The 25,938-nt window shown below is 37.0% G+C and overlaps 2 protein-coding genes and 3 pseudogenes across 2 annotated transcripts; all 5 read right to left on the bottom strand.

Moving 5' to 3' along the window:
• Positions 1 to 403: 403 nt before the first annotated feature.
• Positions 404 to 3,216, bottom strand: LOC114739116 (probable L-gulonolactone oxidase 6; annotated as a pseudogene).
• A 1,429-nt stretch (positions 3,217 to 4,645) lies between these two features.
• LOC114739109 (probable L-gulonolactone oxidase 6) lies at positions 4,646 to 7,647 on the bottom strand. Its single transcript, XM_028927159.1, has 4 exons — positions 6,868 to 7,647; positions 5,886 to 6,141; positions 5,666 to 5,767; positions 4,646 to 5,529 (listed from the first exon to the last, which is right to left on the bottom strand). The coding sequence occupies exons 1-4, from the start codon at positions 7,531 to 7,533 to the stop codon at positions 4,796 to 4,798; spliced, it is 1,758 nt and encodes a 585-aa protein (XP_028782992.1). The 5' UTR covers positions 7,534 to 7,647; the 3' UTR covers positions 4,646 to 4,795.
• Positions 7,648 to 10,825: 3,178 nt separating this feature from the next.
• Positions 10,826 to 13,698, bottom strand: LOC114739110 (probable L-gulonolactone oxidase 6). Its single transcript, XM_028927160.1, has 4 exons — positions 13,002 to 13,698; positions 12,311 to 12,566; positions 11,901 to 12,002; positions 10,826 to 11,755 (listed from the first exon to the last, which is right to left on the bottom strand). The coding sequence occupies exons 1-4, from the start codon at positions 13,668 to 13,670 to the stop codon at positions 11,046 to 11,048; spliced, it is 1,737 nt and encodes a 578-aa protein (XP_028782993.1). The 5' UTR covers positions 13,671 to 13,698; the 3' UTR covers positions 10,826 to 11,045.
• Positions 13,699 to 17,215: 3,517 nt separating this feature from the next.
• On the bottom strand, positions 17,216 to 20,385 carry LOC114739114 (probable L-gulonolactone oxidase 6; annotated as a pseudogene).
• A 1,549-nt stretch (positions 20,386 to 21,934) lies between these two features.
• LOC114739111 (probable L-gulonolactone oxidase 6) lies at positions 21,935 to 24,875 on the bottom strand (annotated as a pseudogene).
• Positions 24,876 to 25,938: the final 1,063 nt, after the last annotated feature.

Here is a 25,938-nt window from a genome sequence, read left to right as displayed (position 1 = left end):
TCAAAGCCATATCGAAAACGTCTCGATAACACAGCGTAATTAGCTTGATTTAAAGACCAGCAGAAGCATGAAGCACATATCATAATGCAGTGAAAAAGCAAGGCGCCAAAAACGGATAATTAAAGCGGATGTGCATTAAATCCATCCCATCCCAACCACGAATTATATACTCCTTAATCCTTCTCCTCAGATCAAGAAATTAAAAGTGAAGTGACTTTGTCTCTTTTATAAAGAAAAAGATCTAAATTATTTTTCGTACCTTGTGATGGTAATTATGGGGGAAAAGAAAATGGCATTGACAATAATAAATTACAACAATCATACTCCTTTTATTGAATTAATAATGCCATAAATGCAGGAGTACTGTTTGTGCCACGGCCCATTGATTCAAAGCATCCTACCATCAAAGCTCTTCCTTCAAATCAGCCTTATCGTCAAAAGCACAGACTCTCGCTTCCTATAAACCTTACCAGGCTTACAGTAATACTTCTTGCTTGTGCACAGTGACGATCTTCAGAGCATATGCACAAACCTTCAAGAGCACACCCATCTTTCAATATTGTCACACCTTCTTTCAACCCTAAAACTTGATCTGTCCACTCGCTAGAGAAAATTCCTTGTGGGTCATACTTGCTTTTCACGCTCAGGAACTTCTCTGCATTTGGGTACTTCTTGATCACTTCAATGAATGCTAAGTTCCTGTTCTTTCCCCAGTGGGGCAACCCTCCGTATTTGAACAATCCTATTTGCTCAATCTCCTCATAAATGTCCTCAAAAAGCCTCGGAGACAGTGGGTCTTTGCTTCTGAAGTAAGTGATGTCAAAATCGATAGCATCTTCTGCTTTACCCAAGTAAGCACTCAAAGCTTTGACATAACGCATTAGGATTCCTCCGTTGACCTCTAATCCGCATAATGCTTGTGGCTTTAATTCAACTATCTTCTGTACATCTCTAATGAAGCTTGGAATGTTAGACAAGGTGATACTGAAGGCTGTTTGGTGGAAGAGCTGATGTGCGAGTGTAGAATCCCAAGGGCATGCGGTGATCTTTCCATCTTCTAAGTTTCCTAGGCATGTCCCAGATGATTGCATGTGATTGTTCTGCCCAATCACGGGGTATCCAGTAAAGAGTTTACCTATTTCAGTAGAAAGAAACCAAAAGGGTAATGATTTTAGTGTTGTTTATTTAAGTAACTACGGACGAAGAAGCTAGTGTTAAAAGGTATTTGATGAAATGTGTCAGTGAGGATAGAATGGCTACCATTGTTAGTCAAGCCATAAGCAGAGTTCTTTAGAATTCCCGTGAAAAACTTGGCAACATCGCATTTGCTATTCGCGTCTCTTGTTGATTCTTGAAGTTCCTCTGTTACACACATTCTGCTTAGCTTATAAATTATTCTCTGGAAAGACTACATAAAGAGTGGCGAATTCATGTAATTTATATCAATTTTAAACATTAAAGTTGTCATTGTTTATTCATATGGAAAGATAAAAAAAATTATGAATGATAAATCTCGAGATGATGATACCAGTGACAAACTATATGTTGCTGGGCCAAGGTTTATTGCGAATTAAAAGAAACTTGTGTCTGGGAGAATGTCCCGTCAATTTGAAGTTGGACTTGACTCAAAGTTTAAATTATTTGTCCTTTGTAAAAGAATGCCACCAAATGATTTACCACAAACAAATGGTTAGATTTAAATGTTAAAGCCCATTGAGTTTGGGGTAGCTGTCTATAGTCGTCTTTAATTACAACAAAAGAAAATTAGGTATCTTCGGATCAGTTATTTCCAGTTGGCTAGTTTTAATTAACCTGTGGCTCTGACAGCAGCCAATTCAGCAGCAGGAGTGGGTCGAAATGGGATGAAATCAAAGAGACCATTCCCGGGCAGTTACATGGAAACTCCATCATCAACTCTGTACAGTGCCTTCCTCTGAGATGGATACCATGTTATATCTCCGAACTCGTGCTCTTTGCCAAAACGAGCCATTTCCTCTCCCAAATCTGAATCGTTCTTTGTCACGTACGTAAGAGCTCGTTTAAACATAGGTGCTAGCTGTATGGTTACCTGCAATATATACAAAAAGTATAAACGAAGAGAAGCAGGTCAATGCCGCAAATTCAAGATGAGAAGGTGTCTTGCAAAATTTGCAAGAGGTATTGCTTTATTTACAAGAGATTTGGCTTACTTTACAACTATTCTTCCGTAATTTATAAGAGGTCTTGCACAAAATTTAAAACACTTGGATTCCCAAAAAAGATTACAAAGAGGTCCTGTGTAATTTATTTAGATTTTACAACATCCTTTCTTCTTCTTTTTTTCCCGCTAAAAATGTTTACTCGACTTACTCATCTGTTGATATATATATATATATATATATATATATATAGTAAAAGAACGTTTTCCTATTACTAAGTAAAGTCAACTTTCTGTATTACATGTTACTGCGTATTTTTTCACTACGAAACAATTATGCAAGTTCATCAAAATATTTAAATAGATAAATGAACTTTCCCGGAGGTGAAATCCAATTACGTTCGAAGACATACCTGAGAAACAATCCCAAGAACCCCAAGGGAAACCTTAGCTGCATCGAGTTCTTCATCAGACTCAGATAGGCTCCTCACTTTTGCATACCCTTCTTCCGCCGTCGCCGGTGTCGCAATCCTCAACGACACCACATACCCATGAACGGCACTTCCCTTTTTCCACAGCGAGCTGCCATGAGCCCCCGTCGCCATCAATCCCCCCACCGTTATTCCCCACCAGTACGGTGTATACGGTAAAGCCAGCTCATTCTTCGCTGCCTCACTGATCAAGTCTCTCAGAAGCACACCACTCTCCACCGTCATCCTTTTGCCCTTCACATCAGTGTTCACTATACGGTTGAGCTTGTTGGTGCTTATTAAGATCCCGTCTTGGCCTCCAGGGCAAGCGAGCTTGGGGACGCTGTGGGAGTACCTGGTGGCTGCTTTCACTTTTGTGTTGAACTTTGATGCCGAAGCCACCACGGAAACAAGCTCTTGCTCGGAGGTTGGGTACAGTACTTGGGATGCTCGGCAAGTGCTCTGGTCAGGGAAGGCACCGTAGGCGTTAGTGATGGTGCAGTCTGAGTTGCCGGAGGTGCATTTGATGGGATCATCGGGAGGAGAAGAAAAAGCCCCATGAATGAAAACTAAGAACAAGATGACGACAACGAATTTAAGCATTTGCATGGTTTCATTAATTAGGTTTTCATAATGCATACATATGATATAGCGGCTGAGCTGCGCACAGAAATTATGTGTGCATGCAGGATTATTCACTAGAAACTAATAATTCCCTCTGTCCAAAATTTACTACATTTTTCAGCCGAAATTAGATTTGGTCCAATCCGCCTGTAAATTTTTCTTTGATCCTAAATTCTATCTGAATAATTTAATGGAATCAGGCGAGACGACCAATTTTACTCCTAGACTACGTAGAAAGGTTGAAAAAGTATTGGGGGTTAAAATATAGATAGAAAATAGACAAGAAATTTGAACTTAGTAATGATGAATTACTAATTTACCAACAATTATTTGATAAAACAGTAACCTAGAATTTTAATTTAAAATTAACAGAGTTAATGTACTAAACTACCGGTTAAATTATGATAATTTAAACGCTGTTGTTGCGTTTGGATAAGCATCGCTTTTGTTCTAATTTAATTCCGTATACGTTTTCTTGAATATTATTACTCTGTCTAAAATCCCGGGATACCTTTCTTCCTTGGTCCTATCTCTCAGATCGCAGAAATCTCATTTCAAAGTTCTTTTTTTTTTTTTGGGTCAGAATCATTTCAAAGTTCAAACAACCAAACAACGACTTTTAATATGACAGTTATATTGGGCCCTCACATGTGTTGGGTCCGGACGATGGTGTTGGGCCATGTGGGGCCCTGACAGTTAAACTGATGGCCACATAGTCGAGAGATGCAGCATGGAAAGTTTAGGGAGGACGTACCAACAGGGATTGGTCCAAGTGGTAAACAATTTGGTACCGTTTAAATGATGTCTCGAGTTCAAGCCTCAACATATGTAGAAATCTCCGTTGGGAGACTCACCCACCATAGCCAGATACACGACGCAGATCGGATCCAAATGTAATTAGAACAAAGCTCCGGTGAACTGGGTGGGCAAAAAAAAAAAAGTTTAGGGAGGACATCATCGTTTTCAAAGGTCTTTACTCTTTAGCCAAATTTGTTTGTTCTCTGCTTCCTACAGAGGTTAACACTTAACAACTAACAATAAAACTCTGGTACAAAAAAACATTTAACAATAAAACTAGTATAAATTGTCCTTTTTACCTAAAAAACATAAAAGTACAGCTTGGGCTCCATTGTCTTGTTTGCTGAAAGATGTTCTGCAGAGGACTCCGGCTGCTAGAATTTGCACAGGGAAACGTAGTTCATGAAATCACACCAAAGTAAGGGGGGAATAGAAAGAGCCACTTCTATTTTTGAGTGAATTTATAAACATCAGTGCATTCACATTTTTTGGCAAGAAACAGTCCAAATTATCTTTTTACTTACCTAGGGATGATTGTAATTATTTGAGAGAGAGAGAGAGAGAGAGAACGATAAAATAGCATTGGCGACGCACCTCAAAAAAAATTAGAAATCATACTTCCTTTATTAAATAAATATCTAATATCGACGTAAAAGAAATAGTATTTCTGCAACTATTTCTGCAACAAATTAAAAGAGAAACGCACACAAGATGTTATTAATACACAATGGAAAGCCCCTTTGATTCGGATTAAAGCATCCTCCCATCAAAGCTCGTCCTTCAAATTAGCCTCATTGTCAAAAGCACAGACCCTAGCTTCCTTGTAAACCTTACCAGGCCTACAATAATACTTCTTGCTTGGTGCACAATGACGGTCTTCTGAGCAAATACACAAACCTTCAAGAGCACATCCATCTTTTAACGTTGTCACACTTTCTTTCAATCCTAGAACCTGATCTGTCCACTCACTAGAGAAAATCCCTTGTGGATCATACTTGTTTTTCACACTCAAGAACTTCTGTGCATTTGGGTACTTCTTGATTACTTCAATGAACGCTAAGTTCCTGTTCTTTCCCCAGTGGGGCAACCCCCCATATTTGAACAACCCCATTTGCTCAATCTCCTCATAAATATCCTCAAACAGCCTCGGAGACAATGGGTCCTTGCTTCTGAAGTAAGTGATGTCGAAATCAACTGCATCTTCTGTTTTCCCCAGGTAAGCACTCGAAGCTTTGACATAACGCATAAGGATTCCATTGTTGAGCTCTAATCCACACAATGCTTGTGGCTCCAATTCAACTAGCTTCTGCACATCTTTAATGAAGCCCGGAATGTTAGACAAGGAGATAGTGAAGGCTGTTTGGTGGAAGAATTGGAGTCCAAGTCTAGAATCCCAAGGGCATATGGTGATTTTTCCGTCTTCTAAACTGTCTAGGCATGTCCCAGATGACTGCATGCGATTGTTCGGTCCAACCACGGGGTACCCGGTAAAGAAAATACCTGTATATTTTACAAAAACAAACCAAGAGGCATTGAGTTTTAATGTGGTTTGTTTAAAGTAAAAACTATGAACGAATGAATTAAGTGTTGATGAAAGGCGTTCGTTGAAATATGCAAATGAAAGAAGAATGAGTACCGTTGTTAGTCAAGCCATAAGCAGCGGTCTTCAGCGTTCCAGTCACCAACTTGGCACCAATGCATTTGCCATTAGCGTCCCTTGTTTTTTCTTGAAGCTCCTCTGTTACACAAAGATTCAAGTCCTACTTAGCTTAGTTTCTCGGAAGACTGCTTTAAGGCTAGTGAATTTATGCAGTTTATATCAATTTATACAATGCCAGTAATTAAGCTAAACTAACCAGTGCCTCTGGTAGCAGCTAAGGTAGCAGTGAGAGTGGGACGAAATGGGATGAAATCATAGAGACCATTTCCAGAGTGTTTGTTCGAAACTCGATCGTCAACTCTGTACAGTGCCTTCTTCTGTGATGGGAACCAGCCCACGTCACCGAACTCGTGTTCTTTGCCAAAATTAACCAATTCTTCTGCCAAGTCTGAATCGTCCTTTTCCACATACGTAAGAGCTCGTTTGAACATGGGTTCTAGCTGGAGGGTCACCTGCAGAGATTCACCAGTATTTACAAATATTTTATCATAAGATGATCTGCGTTCACGTGCGTGGAAAACGAATAAACCAAGCAGGGCCAAATGTCACTACTTTAAGATAAGAACAGGGCACAAGTTGTGTTTTATGTATTGTTTCCCTATCTGCCAAATTAGTGGGTCCCGGCGCTCCAGCTGAATTTTCGTCTTTACAAGTTCATTCAAAGACGTATCTGGTTGATTTTTTTAATTTAATTTTTTAGACAAAAATCAGTGGAAACTCTTATAAATTTTATTCACCTGGAAGGACTTGAATTTGAGTACGATACTTTCTGTGTACGAATTCCAGTATAATATCAATATTTGATTATTTTCTATGTTCCTTCCGTTGTATAAAAAATCAATATTTTCTATGTATAAAAATATATCAAATCCTACTGAGTAATAAATTTTTAATCGTTAACTTTTTAAATGGAAGAAATTTTGCCTCCCAAAAGAAAAAAGCCATTCCCGTGCAACATGGCGCAGGATCAGTTAAAATTGCATGAAGCAGTTGATGATTATCCAGTCATTTTGCTAATTCCTGCTGGTTTTGAATACATTAACGAAATTAAATAAGTTAATTAATTATAATAGTTATTATTTTTCAAGTAAAAAGAACTAGTTTTTATATTAGAAATGTGAAGTAATCAAATATTGAAAAAAAAAAATCTCGCAAAGGAACCGAATTCGAAGCCATACCTGAGAAACAACCCCAAGAACGCCAAGGGAGACTTTGGCCGCATCAAGTTCTTCATCCGACTCGGTTAGGCTCCTCACCTTCGCATACCCTTCTTCAGCCGCCGCCGGCGTCACAATCCTCATGGACACCACATATTCATGAATCGCACTTCCTTTTTTCCACAGCGAGCTGCCGTGAGCCCCCGTCGCCAACAATCCTCCCATCGTTATTCCCCACCAGTACGGAGTGTACGGCAACGTCAGCCCATTCTTCGCCGCTTCACTGATCACTTCTCTTAGAAGCACGCCACTCTCTACCGTCATTCTTCTGCTTTCCGCATCCACCTTCACTACACGGTTGAGCTTGTTGGTGCTTATTATGATCCCGTCTTGGCCTCCAGGACAAGCAAGCTTGGGGATGCTATGGGAATATCTGGTGGCTGCTTTCACTTTTGTGTTGGATTTCGATGCCGAAGCCACCATGGAAGTAAGCTCTTGCTCGGTGGTTGGGTACATTACTTGGGATGCTCGGCAAGTGCTCCGGTCAGGAAAGACGCCATAGGAGTTTGTGACGGTGCAGTCTTTGTTGCCGGAAGTGCATTGGACGGGGTCATCTGGAGGAGAAGAAAGAACCCCATTCACGAAAACTATGAGGAAGATTATGAGAGTGGATTTGAGTATTTTCATGGTTGAAGCTTGGCCTACTTTTGGGTAAAAACTCTATCCCGTATTGTAATGCGCCCTGCGATGTGTCTGCTTATATAGAGAGAGAGAGATTTCAGATCGAGATGGGATTTTTCGCACACGAGAGAAATGAGAGGGTGGTGAAATTGGACTTCAAACATTTGACTAGTTTGGCCTGATCGTTATAGCTAAATCACGCATCATAAATCTTAATGACACACGACAATACTTATATAATATTTTAACTCTCGTGGCCTTAATATCGCTAAGATCGATCGCACTTAACAATGAAGATTAGTGCATGTTTAATTACTGTTAGCCATCCATAAGCTACAACCAGTGTGAATTTAATATTACGCATGTGTGCGCGCGGAAGATATGAAGTATCGAAGCCAGCGCGATCGGACGACGCACGTCGATTAGCAGAGTTTTATTGGTCTTATTAAGCGAGAGCAGAGCATAAAGGAACATATATTTATATAGAAGAACAAGTCTAATAAAGCAGATGGAAAAGGAAAATCCATCCCAACCACCAATATTGTATATTGTTTTCTCTTCAAGATCAAGAAATTTACAGTGAAGTATTTTAATTCAAAGGGTTTTTATTAGGTCTTATGATGAAATTATTATGTAAATAACATCTCTCTCTCTCTCTCTCTCTCTCACACACACACACACACACACAAGCGCAAGGAATAAAGTTGTTTTCAAGAAGTCAGTACAAGGGTTAATTGGAGTTTTTTTCTCTTGTCTGGGTCCAAAATTTGCACCAACTTTTAGCCGAAGTTGGTAAATTTAATTTGCTCCAATCCTCCAGTAATCCACCCTTCCCTACAGCGAATCCGATCTGACTTGTCGAATCACACCAGACCAATTTGATTGATGACTACGTTGAAAGATCGGAAAAGTATGATTTAATAGTAAAGGGTGAAAAAATAGATAGCAATTACTAGTTGAACCTATCGAAGAATCTTGATATAACAACTATTGGCATCCTTATTTTCAACTAGCAGCCTCGTCACATGATTAAGAGTGCATAATATTAAATTAATAAATTACTCGTCCACCGGCGACGGCAAGTACCCCCCCCCTCTTTTTCCCCCAGCGACCACCAGCAAGTCACTCTTTAAACCGACATAGATGAACTTTACTTATGTCATTTCTATATAAAACATTGTAGTGAAGCAGAGTATTTATGTCGGTCACTATTTCAATTGATGCATCGATCATAGCATAATTATGTCATTTTTTGGGTAAATGATGAGGCTTATAGCCCAAAGAAAGCATAATCATGTGACATTTTGTCCCTCAAAGAATCTATTAGTAATTAAACTCCTGAACTGAGCTGATCTAGATGACGGGATCTCCCCCGTAGCATCAAATCCAGAAAAAGCATTATTGCTTTCTCTCTGCCCTTGGGTGAGAACGTGCAAAAACAAATATATTTAATCGAAGTGATCAGAGTAATCCTCATCGTGCTCTGGTGTTCCATTATTATTCAAAATGTTTTAATTTAAATCGTCGTGTTTTCCATTGGCGTCTAGGCTAAGCATTGCTTTTTATTCTGATTTTTACACTCTGATCTTTCAGATTGCATCACTCTTCAGAAATCTCGTACGACTTATTATTAAGAATACAATTTAGCACTAATTCTAGTTTCTTAGTCAAAATAAATTTCCAACAAATAAAAAAGACACGAGCAGGCAACAAGGTACTTTTAATGGTCAACTCTATATTCAGCCGCCCTCGGCCGCCGGCTATTACATTATATCACTACGAAAACATTTGTTTTCTCCTTTTTTGGGGAAAATAACAGTTCAACTTGACGATTTGAATGCAGTTTTAATTTTGCACGATTACACTTTTATATTTCACCAGATATACATGAGAATATTCTGAGAAGTCATCGATACTCGTACGAAAACTTTTTCTGCACAAATTATTGCTCAACTTGGCAATTTGGGTACATTTTATTTTTATTTTGTATGATTTCGCTTTTATATTTCATCAGATATGCATAAGAACATTCTGACAAGTCATCTATACTAAGTATTAATCTGGCTCCTATATGTGCATACATCCTATTCAATTAACTATTGACTTGATTTAATGGCCATATATTTATTATCATCACTCAAATACTTTTTAGCACAGGATCATAATTCATAGTGCTTATTTACGTTAGTCAGTTAATTAATAGTGTATATTAAGCTTAATGCCATAATAAATAATCTTACACTGTTAAATCAAATAGACGGGTGAAATTGAGTGTGAAAAAGAGAGTATGGAGAGGATGCTAAATATCTTTCTATTTCCAGTTCTTCCACACAAGTTAGATGACTGGATCAAATCAACAAATTCCGTAGAGAACTAAGTCTAAGAATGTAACTTAATTAGATGACTGGATCAAATCAACAAATTCCGTAGAGAACTAAGTCTAAGAATGTACATTAACAATCAAAATTTTCAAATCGTTCATAATTATCAACATTAACCGTGAAAAAACAAAATTATTTACTTGTACGTTGCTTTTGATTTGTTATTTCTTTCTAAAAAAACAAAATCAGCTTTAGATTTTGTTATTTACCCTGCATAATACATTTAGTTATTAATTTTTAGGACTTCCATAAGGGATAAGCTTTACCATTTTCATTACAATTCGTTTCAAATTTTTAAGATATTTAAGTTTAGAACGTCTTTTATTGTATATAATTAATGTACTCAGTATGTAATTGGATAGAACAAGATCGACTTGAAGGAGTTTGATATCTTTAAGCTGCGCTGTATTCGATAAGACCATATTTGATATGGATGAAAATAGTTTTTTTTTAAAAAAAAGAAGGAAGAATCCCTTAACTTGATATGCCTGGTACACATAATTTTGGTTATGAAAAGACTGGTTATTTTATAATGCAACGGAGATTAAACACGCCTTCTTCCCTTGGACAAGAAAACCAACATAGTGCCAATTTTATCCTAATTCATGAAACTTTTGACTATTTTGTCCCTTTTTTTTTTTTTCAAAAATTGGTTTTATTTTGTGTGTGTCATTCATCTCACTTAAAAAATGTCATCCTTCTGTTTAATTTATATTGAAATTATGTGATCTTGACTCAACTTGGTATTTTCATGAGGAGTATTTTATGTTTAATTATGTGATCAATCACATTGCAATTTTGCCATTGATGGAATACCTTTTGTGAAATATCAATAAAATGGGCTTTTTGTGTAAAAAAAAACTTGAAAGTCATATATATATATATATATATATATACCTGGAGGCTAAAAAAGTATTTAAGCATGATTAATTATTCTTAAATTTGTTACACTACAAATTACCCAGGATATCACACATACTTCTATTAAATTAAAATCACACAACAGAAATGAATTGTGTTTGATCTGCAACAGGGCAGCACCATCTCAAATTTGAAACATCACTGTAAAGGAGTCTTATATATATGATTTGAACTCGAAGCATCCCTTTATTGAAGCTTTTCCTTCAAATATCCGTCTTAGCTTTCGAAAGCACAAACCCTAGCTTCTTTATAAACCTTCCCAGGCCTACAGAAATACTTCTTGCTAGGTGAGCAGTGACGATCTTCTGAGCAAATACACAAACCTTCAAGAGCACACCCATCTTTTAGTATCGTCACAGCTCCTTTTAACCCTAGAACCTGATCGGTCCACTCATTAGAGAAAATTCCTTGTGGGTCATACTTACTTTTCACACTTAAAAACTTATCTGCATTTGGATACTTATTGATCACTTGACTGAATGCTAAATTCCTGTTCTTTCCCCAGTGAGGTAACCCTCCATACTTGAGCAGCCCTATCTGTTCAATCTCCTCAACAATGTCCTCGAACAGCCTAGGAGTCAATGGGTCTTTGCTTCTGTAGTAGGTGATATCGAAATCCACAACATCTTCTGTTTTTCCCAAGTAAGCACTTGAAGCTTTGACGTAACGCATGAGGATGCCATCGTTCAGCTCTAATACACACAGTGCTTGTGGCTGCAATCCAACTAGCTTCTTCACATCTTCGATGAAGCTTGTAATGTTAGATAAGGAGATGCTGAAGGCTGTCTGGTGAATGAACTGAAGTTGGAGCCTAGAATCCCAAGGGCATATGGTGAGCAATGCGTCGTCGTTACTTTCCAGGCACGTCCCCGATGACTGCATGCGATTGTTCTGTCCAATCACGGGGTACCCAGTAAAAAGTATACCTATTTATGAATAAAGAGAAACAAACAAGCTGTAATATGCATATATTAATGTTGTTTAAATCAATTCTGGGCGAAGGAAAATAGCGTTCTTAAGGTATTTGTCAAAAATGCAGCGGCGGCGCAAAACGAGGAAAAGAACGAATACCGTTGTTAGTCAAACCATAAGCAGATGTCTTCAGCGTCCCAGTGACCAACTGTGCACTGATGCATTTCCCATTAGCGTCCCGTGTTGCTTCCTGAAGCTCCTCTGTTACAGAAAATTCAACTTCTCCTTAGTTTGTTTCTTGAAAAAAGGGCACATCTATGTGTTCTATATATTAATTTTGAATGCCGAATTTGTGATTATTTAACTGTTTAAATAAGAAATAATCATAAAAATGAAAGAATCCTAAGTGTTTAGATGATGATTTAAATAGATCTCTAAACAATGAAAGATAACCCTCATTAATTTAAATATTAAGATCAATAATATAAGTTGGTCCTAAACTTGGGTATCTTTCAGTTTTTCTTCTATCAGCTAAATGTGTAAGGAAATGGAGAGGGGAGACGATTAACCTGTGGCTCTGTTGGCAGCTAATACAGCAGAGAGAGTGGAACGAAATGGGATGAAATCATAGAGACCATTTCCAGACTGATCCATGGAAACTCGATCATCAACTCTGTAACGCACCTTCTTCTGAGATGGATACCACGTCACATCACCAAACTCGAGCTCTTTCCCAAACCTAATCAATTCCTCTCCCAAATCTGAATCATCCTTCGTCACGTACGTAATTGCTCGTTTAAACATGGGTTCTAATTGTAGGGTCACCTGCACTTTAAAAACATATTACCTAAAGTCAAAGCTTCTCCGGCTTTTGATTTTTGATCATGTTCGAGGGGCCCAAAGCCCTTTTCGTTTTCTTATGTTTTAGGTAAAACTAAAATAGATGCACAGGAAGAAACATTATAGGTGAAAACAGGCATTATAGCACCATTTAATTTTACATGATGTGTAAGAGAAGTTATTCATATTTTTCAACTAAACATGTATTGAACTTGATCCTTCAATCAATATATTACACTAAATCAGAAGCGACTAAACGCAGGCTATTCTTTTATTGTTCAATTCCTATTTATCGGTGTAATAATATTTCAATTTGTTATGTTATAAAATACATTTGGTTACCGATTGACAGACAGCATATTTAAAAAAAAAACATAGGAACTTCTCATCATCATCATCGCGACGGAGACAAAGACGCACCTGAGAAACAATCCCAAGAACTCCAAGCGAAACCTTGGCCGCATCAAGTTCTTCATCTGACTCACTCAGGCTCCTCACCTTCGCATACCCTTCTTCCGCCGTCGCTGGCGTCACAATCCTCATCGACACCACATACTCATGAACGGCACTTCCCTTTCCCCACAGCGAGCTGCCGTGAGCCCCCGTTGCCAACAATCCCCCCACCGTTATTCCCCACCAGTACGGCGTATGCGGCAAAGCCAACCCACTCTCCGCCGCTTCATGGATCAGGTCTCTCAGAAGCACCCCACTCTCTACGGTCATCCTTCTGTTCTCCACATCAACATTCACTACATGGTTGAGCTTGTTGGTGCTTATTATGATCCCGTTCTCGCCTCCGGGGCAAGCAAGCTTGGGGACGCTGTGGGAGTACCTGGTGGCTGCTCTTACTTTTGTGTTGGACTTTGATGCCGAAGCCACCATGGAAATAAGCTCCCGCTCGGTGGTCGGATACAGTACTTGGGATGCTCGGCAAGTGCTCCGATCGGGGAAGATGCCGTAGGAGTTTGTGACGGTGCAGTTTGTGTCGGTGGAAGTACACTTGACGGGGTCATCTGGAGGAGAAGAAAGAACCCCATTCCTGAAAGCTATGAAGAAGATGATGAGAAGTGATGATTTGAGCATTTTCATGGTTGCAGAAATGACAGGGCGATGAAATTTGACTTCCTAGATACATATATACTACGCAGCCTTGCTATGACGATATAATAATATACCTTATCACTCAGCATCATATGGCTAAGATCAAGGTACTTCACAATAAGATTATATGTAATACATGTTTAATTATTGTTAGTTATATAGAAATCTGAATCGTAACCGATATCAATTTAGTGGTCCATATATATACGCCAGTTAGGTATCTCTGTGTATTAATTAGATATGCCAATAATCAAAGCCAGCTCGGATACGCGTCGACTGGCTAGGAAAGTTTTTTTATGTCTAATTAATTATCCGAGCATCCAGAAGCAAAACTAGCTAGAAACAGTAGCGTAACAAACTACACAATTTATAATTTGAGCAAAAATTTTTTTTTTAAAATTATAATATTGAAAACATGGGCTCCTTTTGGATCTATCCTGTCTAAATAAAGATATTTTTATTTATTCTATTTTATTTTATTATTCATTCAAAGATCTTTATGATTTAATTTTTTAAAAAATAATTATGGGCAAAAGAAATGAGATAAAAACATGAAAAATCCCATATAAATACCATTTGAATTCTAAAATTTTAGATTAGTTATTCTAATTTCACAAAGGACAAATAGGTCTTTAGGTATTAAATTGAGATTTACAAATTTTATCAAATTACCTCAATGCCCTTTCTTTCATCTTTTTTTGTCTTGTCTCTCACTTTGTGTTCAGAGAGCTCTTCCTTCTCTCTTTAGGTCCTCTTCTTCTTCAAAGGGTGGCCGAACTAAAAGGTTAGACATGAATTGTCAAAGGGTTCGGTGAAAAAGAAGAAGAAAATGTGGTGTCTCCTACAATGTTCTGGTATGTTTCTAATAAATATTTCATGATGCTTGGGGTTTGAGACTTGGTACCTCCCATCTTTGATGCTTAGGGTTTGAGACTTGGTATCTCCTATCTTTTGTCTTCCCTTCTCAATCTCATCACCAACACTATGAGAAAGAGAGAGAGAGATGAGAGAGAGATAAATAATGTTTAGAGAAGAAGCAAAGAAAAAACAGGAAAGAGAGAGAGGAAGAAGAAGCACCCACAGAATCAGGGTATCTTTATGCAAGGTTTGAGAGTATATTGATTAACTTTCTACTATCTTCTAATGAAGTTTGTTCTAAAAGTTTTCTATTTTGTTAGTTTTCATTTTTTGCTCTATTACGTTAAATTAGGAAAGAGTAATAAATTTCCTTACCTAAGTAGTAAATTTTGATACTTGAGTAGTAAATAACCCTGGTTGGTTTGTGGTGAAATGACAATAATTAAGATGTGAATGATTATATTTGTATCAATGATAACAACTTTTTAGTAAAGCCAGGGAGATTAACTTTTTATTGAAATTGAATTCATTTATTAATAGAACTGATTAGATTTGTCATAGTAATGACTACACTATTGTGAAACAAATTAAGTTAAGTGAGTTGTAGGATTTACTACACTTCATAATAGAATTGAATATGCTTCTTTTGACAGTGATTACATTATGTGAATAAAATATAGTATAGTGGATGACTATAAAGTGATTTTTTGCAGGAGGGAAAAATGGTATTAGAAAGAGAGCCAAACAAAAAAGTGAAGAGTAGATACATATTGTTTCGAAAAGCATTTTCTTGGATTGGGAAAGAAGTTTTAAAATAGTGTTGTACACACAAATGCATTATCTAACTATTGTTATAATATTTGAGTTATGATTGTAGATAGAATTTGTTTACAAAAACATATTTAATCATTATTATTGCACATTTATTGATAATTAACAAGTGCAAATTATGTTTGCCTTTGGGTATTATTATAATGATGGTAGCTTTTAACAGCATTTGCAAAGTGCTTGAGAACTTTCAAAAAGAATATACTAATTTCCATAATGTGTTTCATAATCTCTTTATTTGCAACCATTTCTAAATCTATTTGCACACAATTTTACTAAAGATATAATGAGAATAACAACTAGTAAAATAAAAGTGACCATTTGCATAAAGAGTTTTATGATTTGTTATAAACTATTTGCAGACAGTTTTACAAAACAAGTAAAATGAATTAGAACTTGCATAATGAAAGTTGTCATTTGTATTAGGGAATTTGCAATTTGTTTATTTGTAACTATTTTTAATGCTTTTGCACACACAATTATACTAAATATGTAACAAGAATAACAACTTGTGACATGAAAGTGACTATTTACGTAATAAATTTTGCAACCTATTTTAATCAACGTGTTAGTATGTGAAAAAATTCAATTGCCTTTTCTTTTTCTTTCTCCAAGGTCGTATTAGTCATTCTACCAAAATTTGTAAATCCCAAATTCATACCTTATGCTCATTTGGTCAATTCATTTATTTGGATCACATGTTTGTCTTTTTCAATTTCAGTGAGTTTTTATAAAACAAAAAAAAAAATTTGCATGTGCATATAATTTTTTCTCTGTTTTTAATTTGGTTGCCTGTGTACTTTTCTTTTAGTGAGGCTTTGAATGTTGCTTCATGTAAGGGAATAGCTTTTTCGGTAGGACCCAACCCTTTTGTATGGTGAAAAAAATGTGCGACTCTTGTATTATGTTTTGCCATAATAAGCTTTTTGTGCGAAGAAAAATCCATCATGGACTTGACTTTGTCTTTTTGTACAAAACATGGACATGACTTGTGCTGAGAGATAGTGGGTTTGTATAGTTAGAATATATTGGGCTTCGTTGTCATTTGGTTGTTGGGCCATCCACCATGACATTCGGATTCAGTGGCAAACGTACATGGAATCTGGTTTTCATTACATATGTATTGATGGATTTTAATCACCCAACACTTCGTGTTATCGTGAAATAATGATGTTATCATTCTTCCATCTTCTGACTATTTGGTAACATATAGAAAACCTTCAAGCACAATTCTATGATATCTCTGGAATAATCCATAAAAATTATAATCACAAAGTGTCTCATGTGGGGGGGGGGGGGGGAGGACACAATAGTATGTGGGTTCATAATATAAACTGATCGCACAAGTTGTCATTTTTCAAGTCCTTGGAAAATTTGCAGTATTTGTTTAAATCTTGAATTAGTAAATTTAATTATAAAGAGTGTATTTTACTTGCTTTTTATTTTTTGACTGCAAGTTTTAGGAACTAAATTTAAGAAAATAGCATCCAACCATAAATACCATGTCACATTACAGTTTACATACAATCACATGTATCGTTCTTTTATTAAATTAATATCAATGACTAGAAATGACAATATTGCATTATTCCACGACAAAAGATAATAAAAAAAACACATCAAATATAAAATACCACACTATATGTGAAAGTCCCTTCAACCCTAATTTAGTAGCAAAATTCCGTCATTGAATCAAGTCAGCGACAAAATTTTATCACTAATTAATTAGTAATATCTTCTTTTTTTCCTACAGAATTTGTAGATTTCATCATTAATTTAGTTTTTTTTCTTAGTGTGATTTCAACTATTCTTCCATTACAAACTTTTTCTTCAGGTAAGTCTCAACCTTAGAAAGCACAGACCCTAGCCTCTTTATAAACCTTCTCGGGCCTGCAGTAGTACTTCTTGCTTGGTGCACAATGACGATTTTCTGAGCATATGCACAAACCTTCAAGAGTACACCACAGTGACGATCTACTGATCATATGCACAAACCTTCAAGAGCACACCCGTCTTTTAATATCGTCACACCTCCTTTTAGCCCCAGAACCTGATCTGTCCACTCATTAGAGAAGATTTCTTGCGGATCATACTTACTTTTCACGCTTAAAAAATTATCTGCATTTGGGTACTTCTTGATCACTTGACTGAATGCTAAATTCCTGTTCTTTCCCCAGTGAGGTAACCCTCCATATTTGAACAACCCTATCTGTTCAATCTCCTCAAGAATGTCCCCGAAGAGCCTGGGAATTAATGGGTCTTTGCTTCTGTAGTAGGTGATATCGAAATCCACAACATCTTCTGTTTTTCCCAAGTAAACACTTGAAGCTTTGACGTAACGCATGAGGATGCCATCTTTCAGCTCTAATCCACACAGTGCTTGCGGCTCCAACTCAATTAGCTTCTTCACATCTTCGATGAAGCTTGTAACGTTAGACAAGGAGATGCTGAAGGCTGTCTGGTGAAAGAACTGAAGTTGAAGCTAGAATCCCAAAGGCATATGGTGAGCAATGCGTCTTCTTCACCTTCCGGGCACGTCCCCGATGACTGCATGCTATTGTTCTGTCCAATGACGGGGTATCCAGTAAATATTATACCTACTTTGTGAATAAATAGAAACGAACAGGTTATAATATGTAACAAAAATGTTCATAAAGTGTTTGTCAAAATGCACAAGGGGGAAAACGAGAGAAAGAAGGAGTACTGTTGTTGGTCAGACCATAAGCAGATGTCTTCAGCGTCCCAGTGACCAGCCTGTGTTGCTTCTTGAAGCTCCTAATTCAAGTTCTCCCTAGTCTTAATTTCTTGAAAAAAGGGCACATCTATGTGTTTGATATCAATTTCGAATGCTGAAGTTGTAATTGTTGGCCTATTTGGCAATGATATGTATACATCAAGGAAGAAAGAAAGAAATAAAAGAATCCTAAACTAGGGTATCTTTCAGTAGTTTTTCATCTGTCAGCTAATGTAGCAGCTAAACGTGTAAGGAAATGAAGAGGAAGACGATTAACCTGCGGGTCTGTTAGTGGCTGCCACCGCGTAGAGGGGGGAACGGAATGGGATGAAATCAGAGAGACCATTTCCAGACTGATCCATTGAAACTCGATCGTCCCTTCTGTACACAGCCTGCTTTTGAGATGGATACCACGTCACATCACCAAACTCGTGCGCTTTCCCAAATCTAATCAATTCATCTTCCAAATCTGAATCCTTCTTTGCCACGTACGTAATTGATCGTTTAAACAAGGGCTCCAGTTGTCAGGTTACCTGCTTGACGAAAGCATATTACATATACTCAAACACCAAAGCGCTCCTCTGCCTCTTTTTTCCCATTCTTTTTTCTTTTTGATGTTAGAGGGGCCCAGAGCCCAATTTTTTTTTCCTTTTCTTTTTTGGGTAGAATTAAAATAGATGGCTCTTACGCCGGTCAGGGGAAGAAATTTTAGGTGAAAACCAATATTACAGGACCATTTAATTTTAAATAACTTAAATCTAAAATGCTTAATCACTAAAATAATTAAAGATAGACGTAAAAAGTTATGGAACTCAATAAAGTTGTTCACAAACGAGCCATATAAATATAATTTGGTGAAATTAAGATAATAGGTTATGCGCGCGGCACAAGGATAAATCATTTAAGATAGAGGAATATTCCTATGTATATTTTAACTGTTAAAACTAGATATTTTGATCCAAAGCATATAATTTAACAGTTAAATAATGATTGGACGGATAAAAATGAAATCATAATAATGATAAAAAAAAGTCATAGTTTTTAACTTTTAATTTCGCTGGAGATTTATGTAAAATTTTAAAAATAGAAAAGAAGCTTTTGTAATTAAAATAAAATATAGAGAAAGTCAATGTATTCACTCAACAATTAAACATACAGAAAGATCAAGCAACTCAAGAAAGAATATTTACCAACCAGGTCATATAGATTAATTAGTTTCTTAATTAATTTACATATATCAGCATTTAGTGTGATAAATATATCTTCTAGTTATTATTAAAAATTATTCATTTCAGTTTTTTTTTATTTGAGCATCAAATTATGTGCCACACATAGATTATCGATAGTTTTTCACTAAGCATGTATCGAACTTGATCCATGAAACCGGAAGCGATTAAACGCGGGTTATTCTTTCTATTATTTAGTTCTTGTCTATCGGTTTAATAACCTTTCAATTTAGTTATGTTATAAATAAAAAAAAATCATTTGGTTACCGATTGAAAGACGATATTCAAAAAAACCCAAGGAACTACTTCGTTCAATCCAATCTTAGTTTATTAACTTGGTATGATTTAATTACTCCTCATCATCGTCATCGCTATGGGGACGAAGACGTACCTGAGAAACAATCCCAAGAACCCCATGCGAAACCTTGGCCGCATCAAGTTCTTCATCTGACTCACTCAGGCTCCTCACCTTCGCATACCCTTCTTCCGCCGTCGCCGGCGTCACAATCCTCATCGACACGACGTACTCATGAACGGCACTTCGCTTTCCCCACAGCGAGCTGCCGTGAGCCCCCGTCGCCAGCAATCCCCCCACCGTTATTCCCCACCAGTACGGCCTATGCGGCAAAACCAACCCAATCTCCGCTGCTTCATTGATCAGGTCTCTCAGAAGAACTCCACTCTCTACGGTCATCCTTCTGTTCTCCACATCAACATTCACGACATGGCTGAGCTTGTCGGTGCTTATTATGATCCCTTCTTGGCCTCCGGGGCAAGCAAGTTTGGGGATGCTGCGGAAATACCTAGTGGTTGCTTTCACTTTAGTGTTGGACTTTGATGCCGAAGCCACCATGGAAATAAGCTCCCGCTCGGGGGTCGGATACAGTACGTGGGACGCTCGGCAAGTGCTCCAATCGGGGAAGATGTCGTAGGAGTTCGTGACGGTGCAGTTTGTGTCGGTGGAAGTACACTTGACGGTGTCATCTGGAGTAGAAGAAAGAACCCCATTCGTGAAAGCTATGAAGACGATGATGAGAATTGATTTGAGCATTTTCATGGTCGAAACTTAACTCTTGCGTAAACTTCGTTCGCTGGTGATCTTGGGGCTGGGAGCCTTTGTAACTGAGAGAAATGATAAGGCGGTGAAATTTGGCTTTAAACTTAAAATGCATTGCCTAGTAGCTAGTTACGTTACATGTATATATTAACTCAGACAAATAATGTCAATGACGATATAATAATACCTTGAGCACTGCAATGTCAATTAAAATTGCATTTTCAAGAAAAGCATGTTTTGTTGCTCTTTAGTTTAGTAATGGAGTTTACCATGATAATGAATATTACCAAAAAATTGGTAACGCCCATTCATACCTCCCCTTATGAATTCCTATTACTACTCATTGCATGATTCAAAAAGTCTTATTTACCCTTGTATTTGTTCTCATTGTCTCCTCCCTCTCCTCCATTATTGACAGCAGCCCCCACGGCACCATTAGCCCCATGAATTAGAATAACATTTTTTTCCCTTCCTCTCCAGCTCTTCTCTCTATTTTTTTCCAGAGACAAGCCCTTCTCTCTTTTCTCCCCTCCTTTACTATCATCATTTTCATCATTGGCCATCAACATTTGAACATCTCCCTTTCATATTTTTGTTTTCTATGAACGTCTTCCTCTAGATCTATTTTTCTGTGCAAATGTTCAAATCAGTATTTGTTGTGACAAACATGAGATATTTATGCTTCTATGGTTTAGAATTGGTTTTTATTTTGTGCCCTCTATAAGATTTGAAACCATGTTTAAAACTTTATTCATATATTTCTTCCCTTTTAATTCGTTATGCTCATGATCTGCTCAAGATTTTTTCTTTTAAACATGCTGATTCTTATTTGGGTTTTGCATTCACGCTGGTGGTGTTTTGGTTGAGGAACAAGATGATTGGGAATTGTGATTTTGGACCTTTTATATTTCTGATTAAATATGAAAAATAATAATTTATGCACATCTTGTTAATAACAAACCAAACACATTAATGTTAATCATTATGGCATTGCACCTTATTGCATTGCACCCCATTGCGTTCACTCAGCCTCGCGGCTAAGATCAATGGGTATTTAATTAGTGCATGTTTAATGATTCTTAGGTATACATAAAATCGTAACCGATATGTTTAAAAGTCATAAGTTAGGTGTCTCTCTGTGTACTATATATATGCCCAATAATCAAAGCCAGCCAGGACACGGCGTCGACTATTTAGGATTTTGTTTTTTGTCCTATTAATTATGTGAGCATCCAGCAGAAGCAATATTGATTAGGAACATCAATAATGTGTTTAACGAGCTCGGCTGCCAATAAAGAGGATAATTAAAATGGATATGTGAATCATTAATCCATCATCCGATCCCTACCACCAACGATTATAAGGACCTAATTTAAAATTGGTTGAAACTATAAGGACTTGCGGATTAATTATCCCTCAATTTTTTACAAAGTTTTTAAATACCTGATCACACAAAATATTTTCATTGTCAATTTCTTGGAAAGTCTGCAGAGTTTATTTAGATTTTAGAATGAGAAATATTAGAAAGTAAAATTATGAGGACTGTATATTTACGCTTCCATAAGGAAAAACCTAACATTACTTTTTATATACCACGCAATTGCAATTTTTAAGGACTACAGTTAAGAAAACAACGCAGCATCAAACTAGAAGTAACATGTCACATTATATAAATTACAGAGACTAATGCAGTTCTTTTATCAAATCAGCATTGCTTATTGGAAATGACAATATTGCCTTATTCTGCAAGAAAAGACTATGAGAATAACATCTTAAATATGAAATATCACACCACGAAAAGCCCTTTGATCGGAAGCATCCTTCCAATAAAGGCCTTTTATTCTTTCATATCAATCTCAGCCTTCGAAAGCACAAACCCTGGCTTCCTTATAAACCTTCCCAGGCCTACAATAATATTTCCTAGCTGGAGCGCAGTGACGATCTTCTGAGCATATACACAGACCTTCAAGAGCACACCCATCTCTGAATATCATTACACTTCCTTTTAACCCTAAAATCTGATCTGTCCATTCGCTAGAGAAAATCCCTTGCGGATCATACTTCCTCTTCACACTTAAGAACTTGTCCGCATTCGGATGCTTCTTAATCACTTCATGGAATGCTACATTCCTATTCTTTCCCCAGTGGGGTAACGCTCCGTATTTGAATAAACCCATCTGCTCAATCTCCTCAAAATGTCCTCAAAAAGCCTAGGAACCAATGGGTTCTTGCTTTTATAGTATACGAAATCAAAATCCAGAGAATCCTCTGTTGTTCCCAGGTAAGCACTTGAAGCTTTGATGTAGCGCAAGAGGAGGCCCCCTTTAAGCTCTAAGGTACATAGTGCTTTTGGCTCTAATTCAACTAGCTTCTCCACATCTTTAATGAAGCTTGAAACCTTGGACAAGGGGACGGTGATGGATGTTTCGTGGAAAAAATAAAGTTTTAGTCTGGAATCAAAGGGGCATATGGTGCGCAGTCCGTCTTCTTTACTAAATAGGCATGATCCAGTTGTTTGCATGCGATTGTTTGGTCCAATCACGGGGTACCCAGTAAAGATTTTGCCTATTTATGCATAAATTAAAGAAACTAATAAGTTGAGATGCTAACGTTGGTTAAATCACCTATGGATGAAGAAAAAAGTGTCCATGAGGTGTTTGTCAAAATGCGTAAGCAAAAAGTGAGAAAAGGAGTTAGTACCGTTGTTAGTCAAACCATAAGCCTCCGTGAAATCAGACCAAGTCACATTTACTGCGTCCACGCATTTTCCATTAGCGTCCCCTATTGCTTCTTGAAGTTCCTCTGTTACAGAAAATTCAACTTCTCGTTAGTTTAGTTTCTGAAAAACATTTATACGATAAATAAAAACATGTCGACAAATGAAAGAATCCTGAGTATTAACATGATGATTAACCTCTGGCTCTGGTACAAGCTAATTGAGCAGAGGGAGTGGCGCGAAATTCGATAGAATCATAAAGACCATTTCCATTCTGACTAATGGGCACTCGATCATCAAGTCTGAACACGGCCATCTTTTGTGTAGGATACCACGACACATCACCAAACTCGTGCTCTTTCCCAAATCTAATCAATTCCTCTCCCAGATCTGAATAATTCCTCATCTCGTACGTGATTGATCGTTTAAACAAGGGTTGTAATTGTAACGTTACCTGAAAATTAAAAGCACCAATTGTTTGCATCTGTATAAAAACCTCCATTTTCTTCTCAATTTTCTTCTGCTTGGGCTAAACTTTTCTAGACATAACTCAGGACACAAGGAAGCCCAAGTTGTACTTATGTAACGTTTTTCCATGAGGTGAATATATGCCAAAAGATTAGGATTTCATCATTTTTTTCAAGTCCACCATATTGAAACTGTATCGGTCTAATGGATTTATTATGTTATTATTTGATGATAGCTATGTTTTTCTTAATTTTTCTAGTAAATGTGGAATAAATAGCTTGTGCTCATGCGTCGCACTGAAATAAATATTTGTAAAGATAGACAAATAATATTGAGCCTATTAGCTTTAATTTAAACAATTTAAATTTGTATCTCTCAATCACTAAAGTAATCATTAAACAATAGATATAGAGCACAACTTTTTTGGTGAAAGACATCAGATATGCACCATCAACGACAGAGATTAATTTTTTGTCATACCAAAAAGCAATAAGGTAAACACTTAAATCCTTGTAAATACTTATGGAGTGAATATCATGCTGATAAGAAAAAATACGTATATAATCTTAGTGTTCAATTCATTAATATGAAAATATATCAAAATATTATATTATTAAAAAAAATCATCAATGTGCTAATTGAAACGGTCTATTAATTATTAAATTATAAACAAAGACATACCTGAGAAACAACTCCTAAAACGCCAATGGCAACCTTGGCTGCATTGAGTTCTTCATCAGACTCAGATAGGCTCCTCACTTTGGCATACCCCTCTTTCGCCGTCGCCGGCGTCACAATCCTCATACCCACCACATACTCATGAACCGCACTTCCCTTTCCCCACAGTGAGCTGCCATGAGCCCCAGTGGCCACTACTCCCGCCACCGTCAGTCCCCAAAAATACGGCGTATGTGGCAACGCCAACCCATTCCTCGCCGCCTCGTTGATCAGGTCCCTCAGAAGGACCCCACTCTCTACCGTCATTCTTCTGTTTTTCACATCAACATTCACTACCCGGTTGAGCTTGTTGGTGCTTATTATGATCCCGTCTTGGCCCCCAGGGCAAGCAACCTTGGGGATGCTATGGGAATACCTGGTGGCTGCTTTCACTTTTGTGTTGGATTTTGATGCCGAAGCCACCATGGAAATGAGCTCTTTCTCGGTGGTTGGGTACAGTACTTGGGATGCTCGACAGATGCTCCGGTCAGGGAAGGCGCCGTAGGCGTTAGTGATGGTGCAGTCTTTGTTGCCAGAAATGCACCTAATGGGGTCAGGTGGAGGCGAAGAAAGAACCCCATTCATGAAAGCTAAGAAGAAGAAGAGAAGGGATTTAAGCATTTTCATAGTTGAAACTTGGCTTTCTGTATGTAAACTTTGGTCGTTGGTAAAGCATGCATGGCCCCTGCGAGATGTGTGTTATATATAGAGAGATTTGGGACAACGGTACAGAAATGAAAGGGTACTGAAATTTGACTGCTAACATAAATATGCTATTAGTCAGAGTATGATGAACTCATCGTATCATAAATTATCAACGAATGACGATACAATAATTTTATTACAACTCATTATTAGGCATTTATGTGCGTGTATTATAGACCTACAGTATATAGTATATACGTATGAAGACTAAAAGCCAGCCCGTTCGCACGTCTATTTGCAAATTTTTATGAGTATAAATATAAATGAGTGGCAGAAGGATTAAGCACGTAAATAATTTAATTTTGCTCCTCGCAAGATCGATGAAGTTTCGTTGAGGTGATATTTTTTCCACTCTGGAAATGTATTTTTAATGATGCTTATATAGATGTGTGTATTTAACAAAAATAAGAGATCGATCAATTCAACGCACATGCTAATGTCTTCTTTGGGAAATAAGAGTGAACCTGGGTTGTTGCCCGAAAAGACAATACAGACCGGAGTTTTGGGTTTTATTTTCTTCCTCTTTCTCCTTTTCTTATTTACCCTTAAATTAAAAAAAATGGAAAATTCATATTTAATATTTTTATAAATTGATTATTACAAACATAAATAAATAAATTTGAATTGCTAAAATCTTATCTATACAATTTATAACTGCAACACTGACAAAATAAAAAATTATTTTATAAAATGTTAAATTTGAATTGTCCATTTTTTGATCTAAAGATGGAGATAAAATACTGAGAAGAAACGTAGAAAGAAAAAGGAGAGGGCGGTCTGCGTTGGAAAAATGTGATGTAATTAATAGTAATGTGTAAAAAACTAAACAATAAACTAAACTTAAGCTTGACCAAAGGAAAAAAAACTAAACTTACAAGCAACAAGTTGGACTATTATCATTACTAATATTTTCCTCCAGATTATCCACCCTGGAAACATTACCCTCT

This window comes from Neltuma alba, unplaced genomic scaffold, assembly GCF_004799145.2.
Source record: "Neltuma alba isolate B1F8T4 unplaced genomic scaffold, ASM479914v2 tig00013769_pilon, whole genome shotgun sequence".
In the NCBI taxonomy this organism is placed as follows: domain Eukaryota; kingdom Viridiplantae; phylum Streptophyta; class Magnoliopsida; order Fabales; family Fabaceae; genus Neltuma; species Neltuma alba.
This window is presented reverse-complemented; position numbering and strand designations above follow the sequence as displayed.

Bases quoted from the DNA above. Each gene is read 5' to 3' on its own strand.
- LOC114739109 (XM_028927159.1), bottom strand. From the start codon at position 7,533: ATGAAAATACTCAAATCCACTCTCATAATCTTCCTCATAGTTTTCGTG. The intron at 6,142-6,867 runs GTATGGCTTCGA...GAATCTCTGCAG, and splicing joins TTCTTGGGGTTGTTTCTCAG to GTGACCCTCCAGCTAGAACC. The intron at 5,768-5,885 runs GTTAGTTTAGCT...TTTGTGTAACAG, and splicing joins AGCTGCTACCAGAGGCACTG to AGGAGCTTCAAGAAAAAACA.
- LOC114739110 (XM_028927160.1), bottom strand. From the start codon at position 13,670: ATGAAAATGCTCAAATCATCACTTCTCATCATCTTCTTCATAGCTTTC. The intron at 12,567-13,001 runs GTGCGTCTTTGT...TTTAAAGTGCAG, and splicing joins TTCTTGGGATTGTTTCTCAG to GTGACCCTACAATTAGAACC. The intron at 12,003-12,310 runs GTTAATCGTCTC...TTTCTGTAACAG, and splicing joins AGCTGCCAACAGAGCCACAG to AGGAGCTTCAGGAAGCAACA.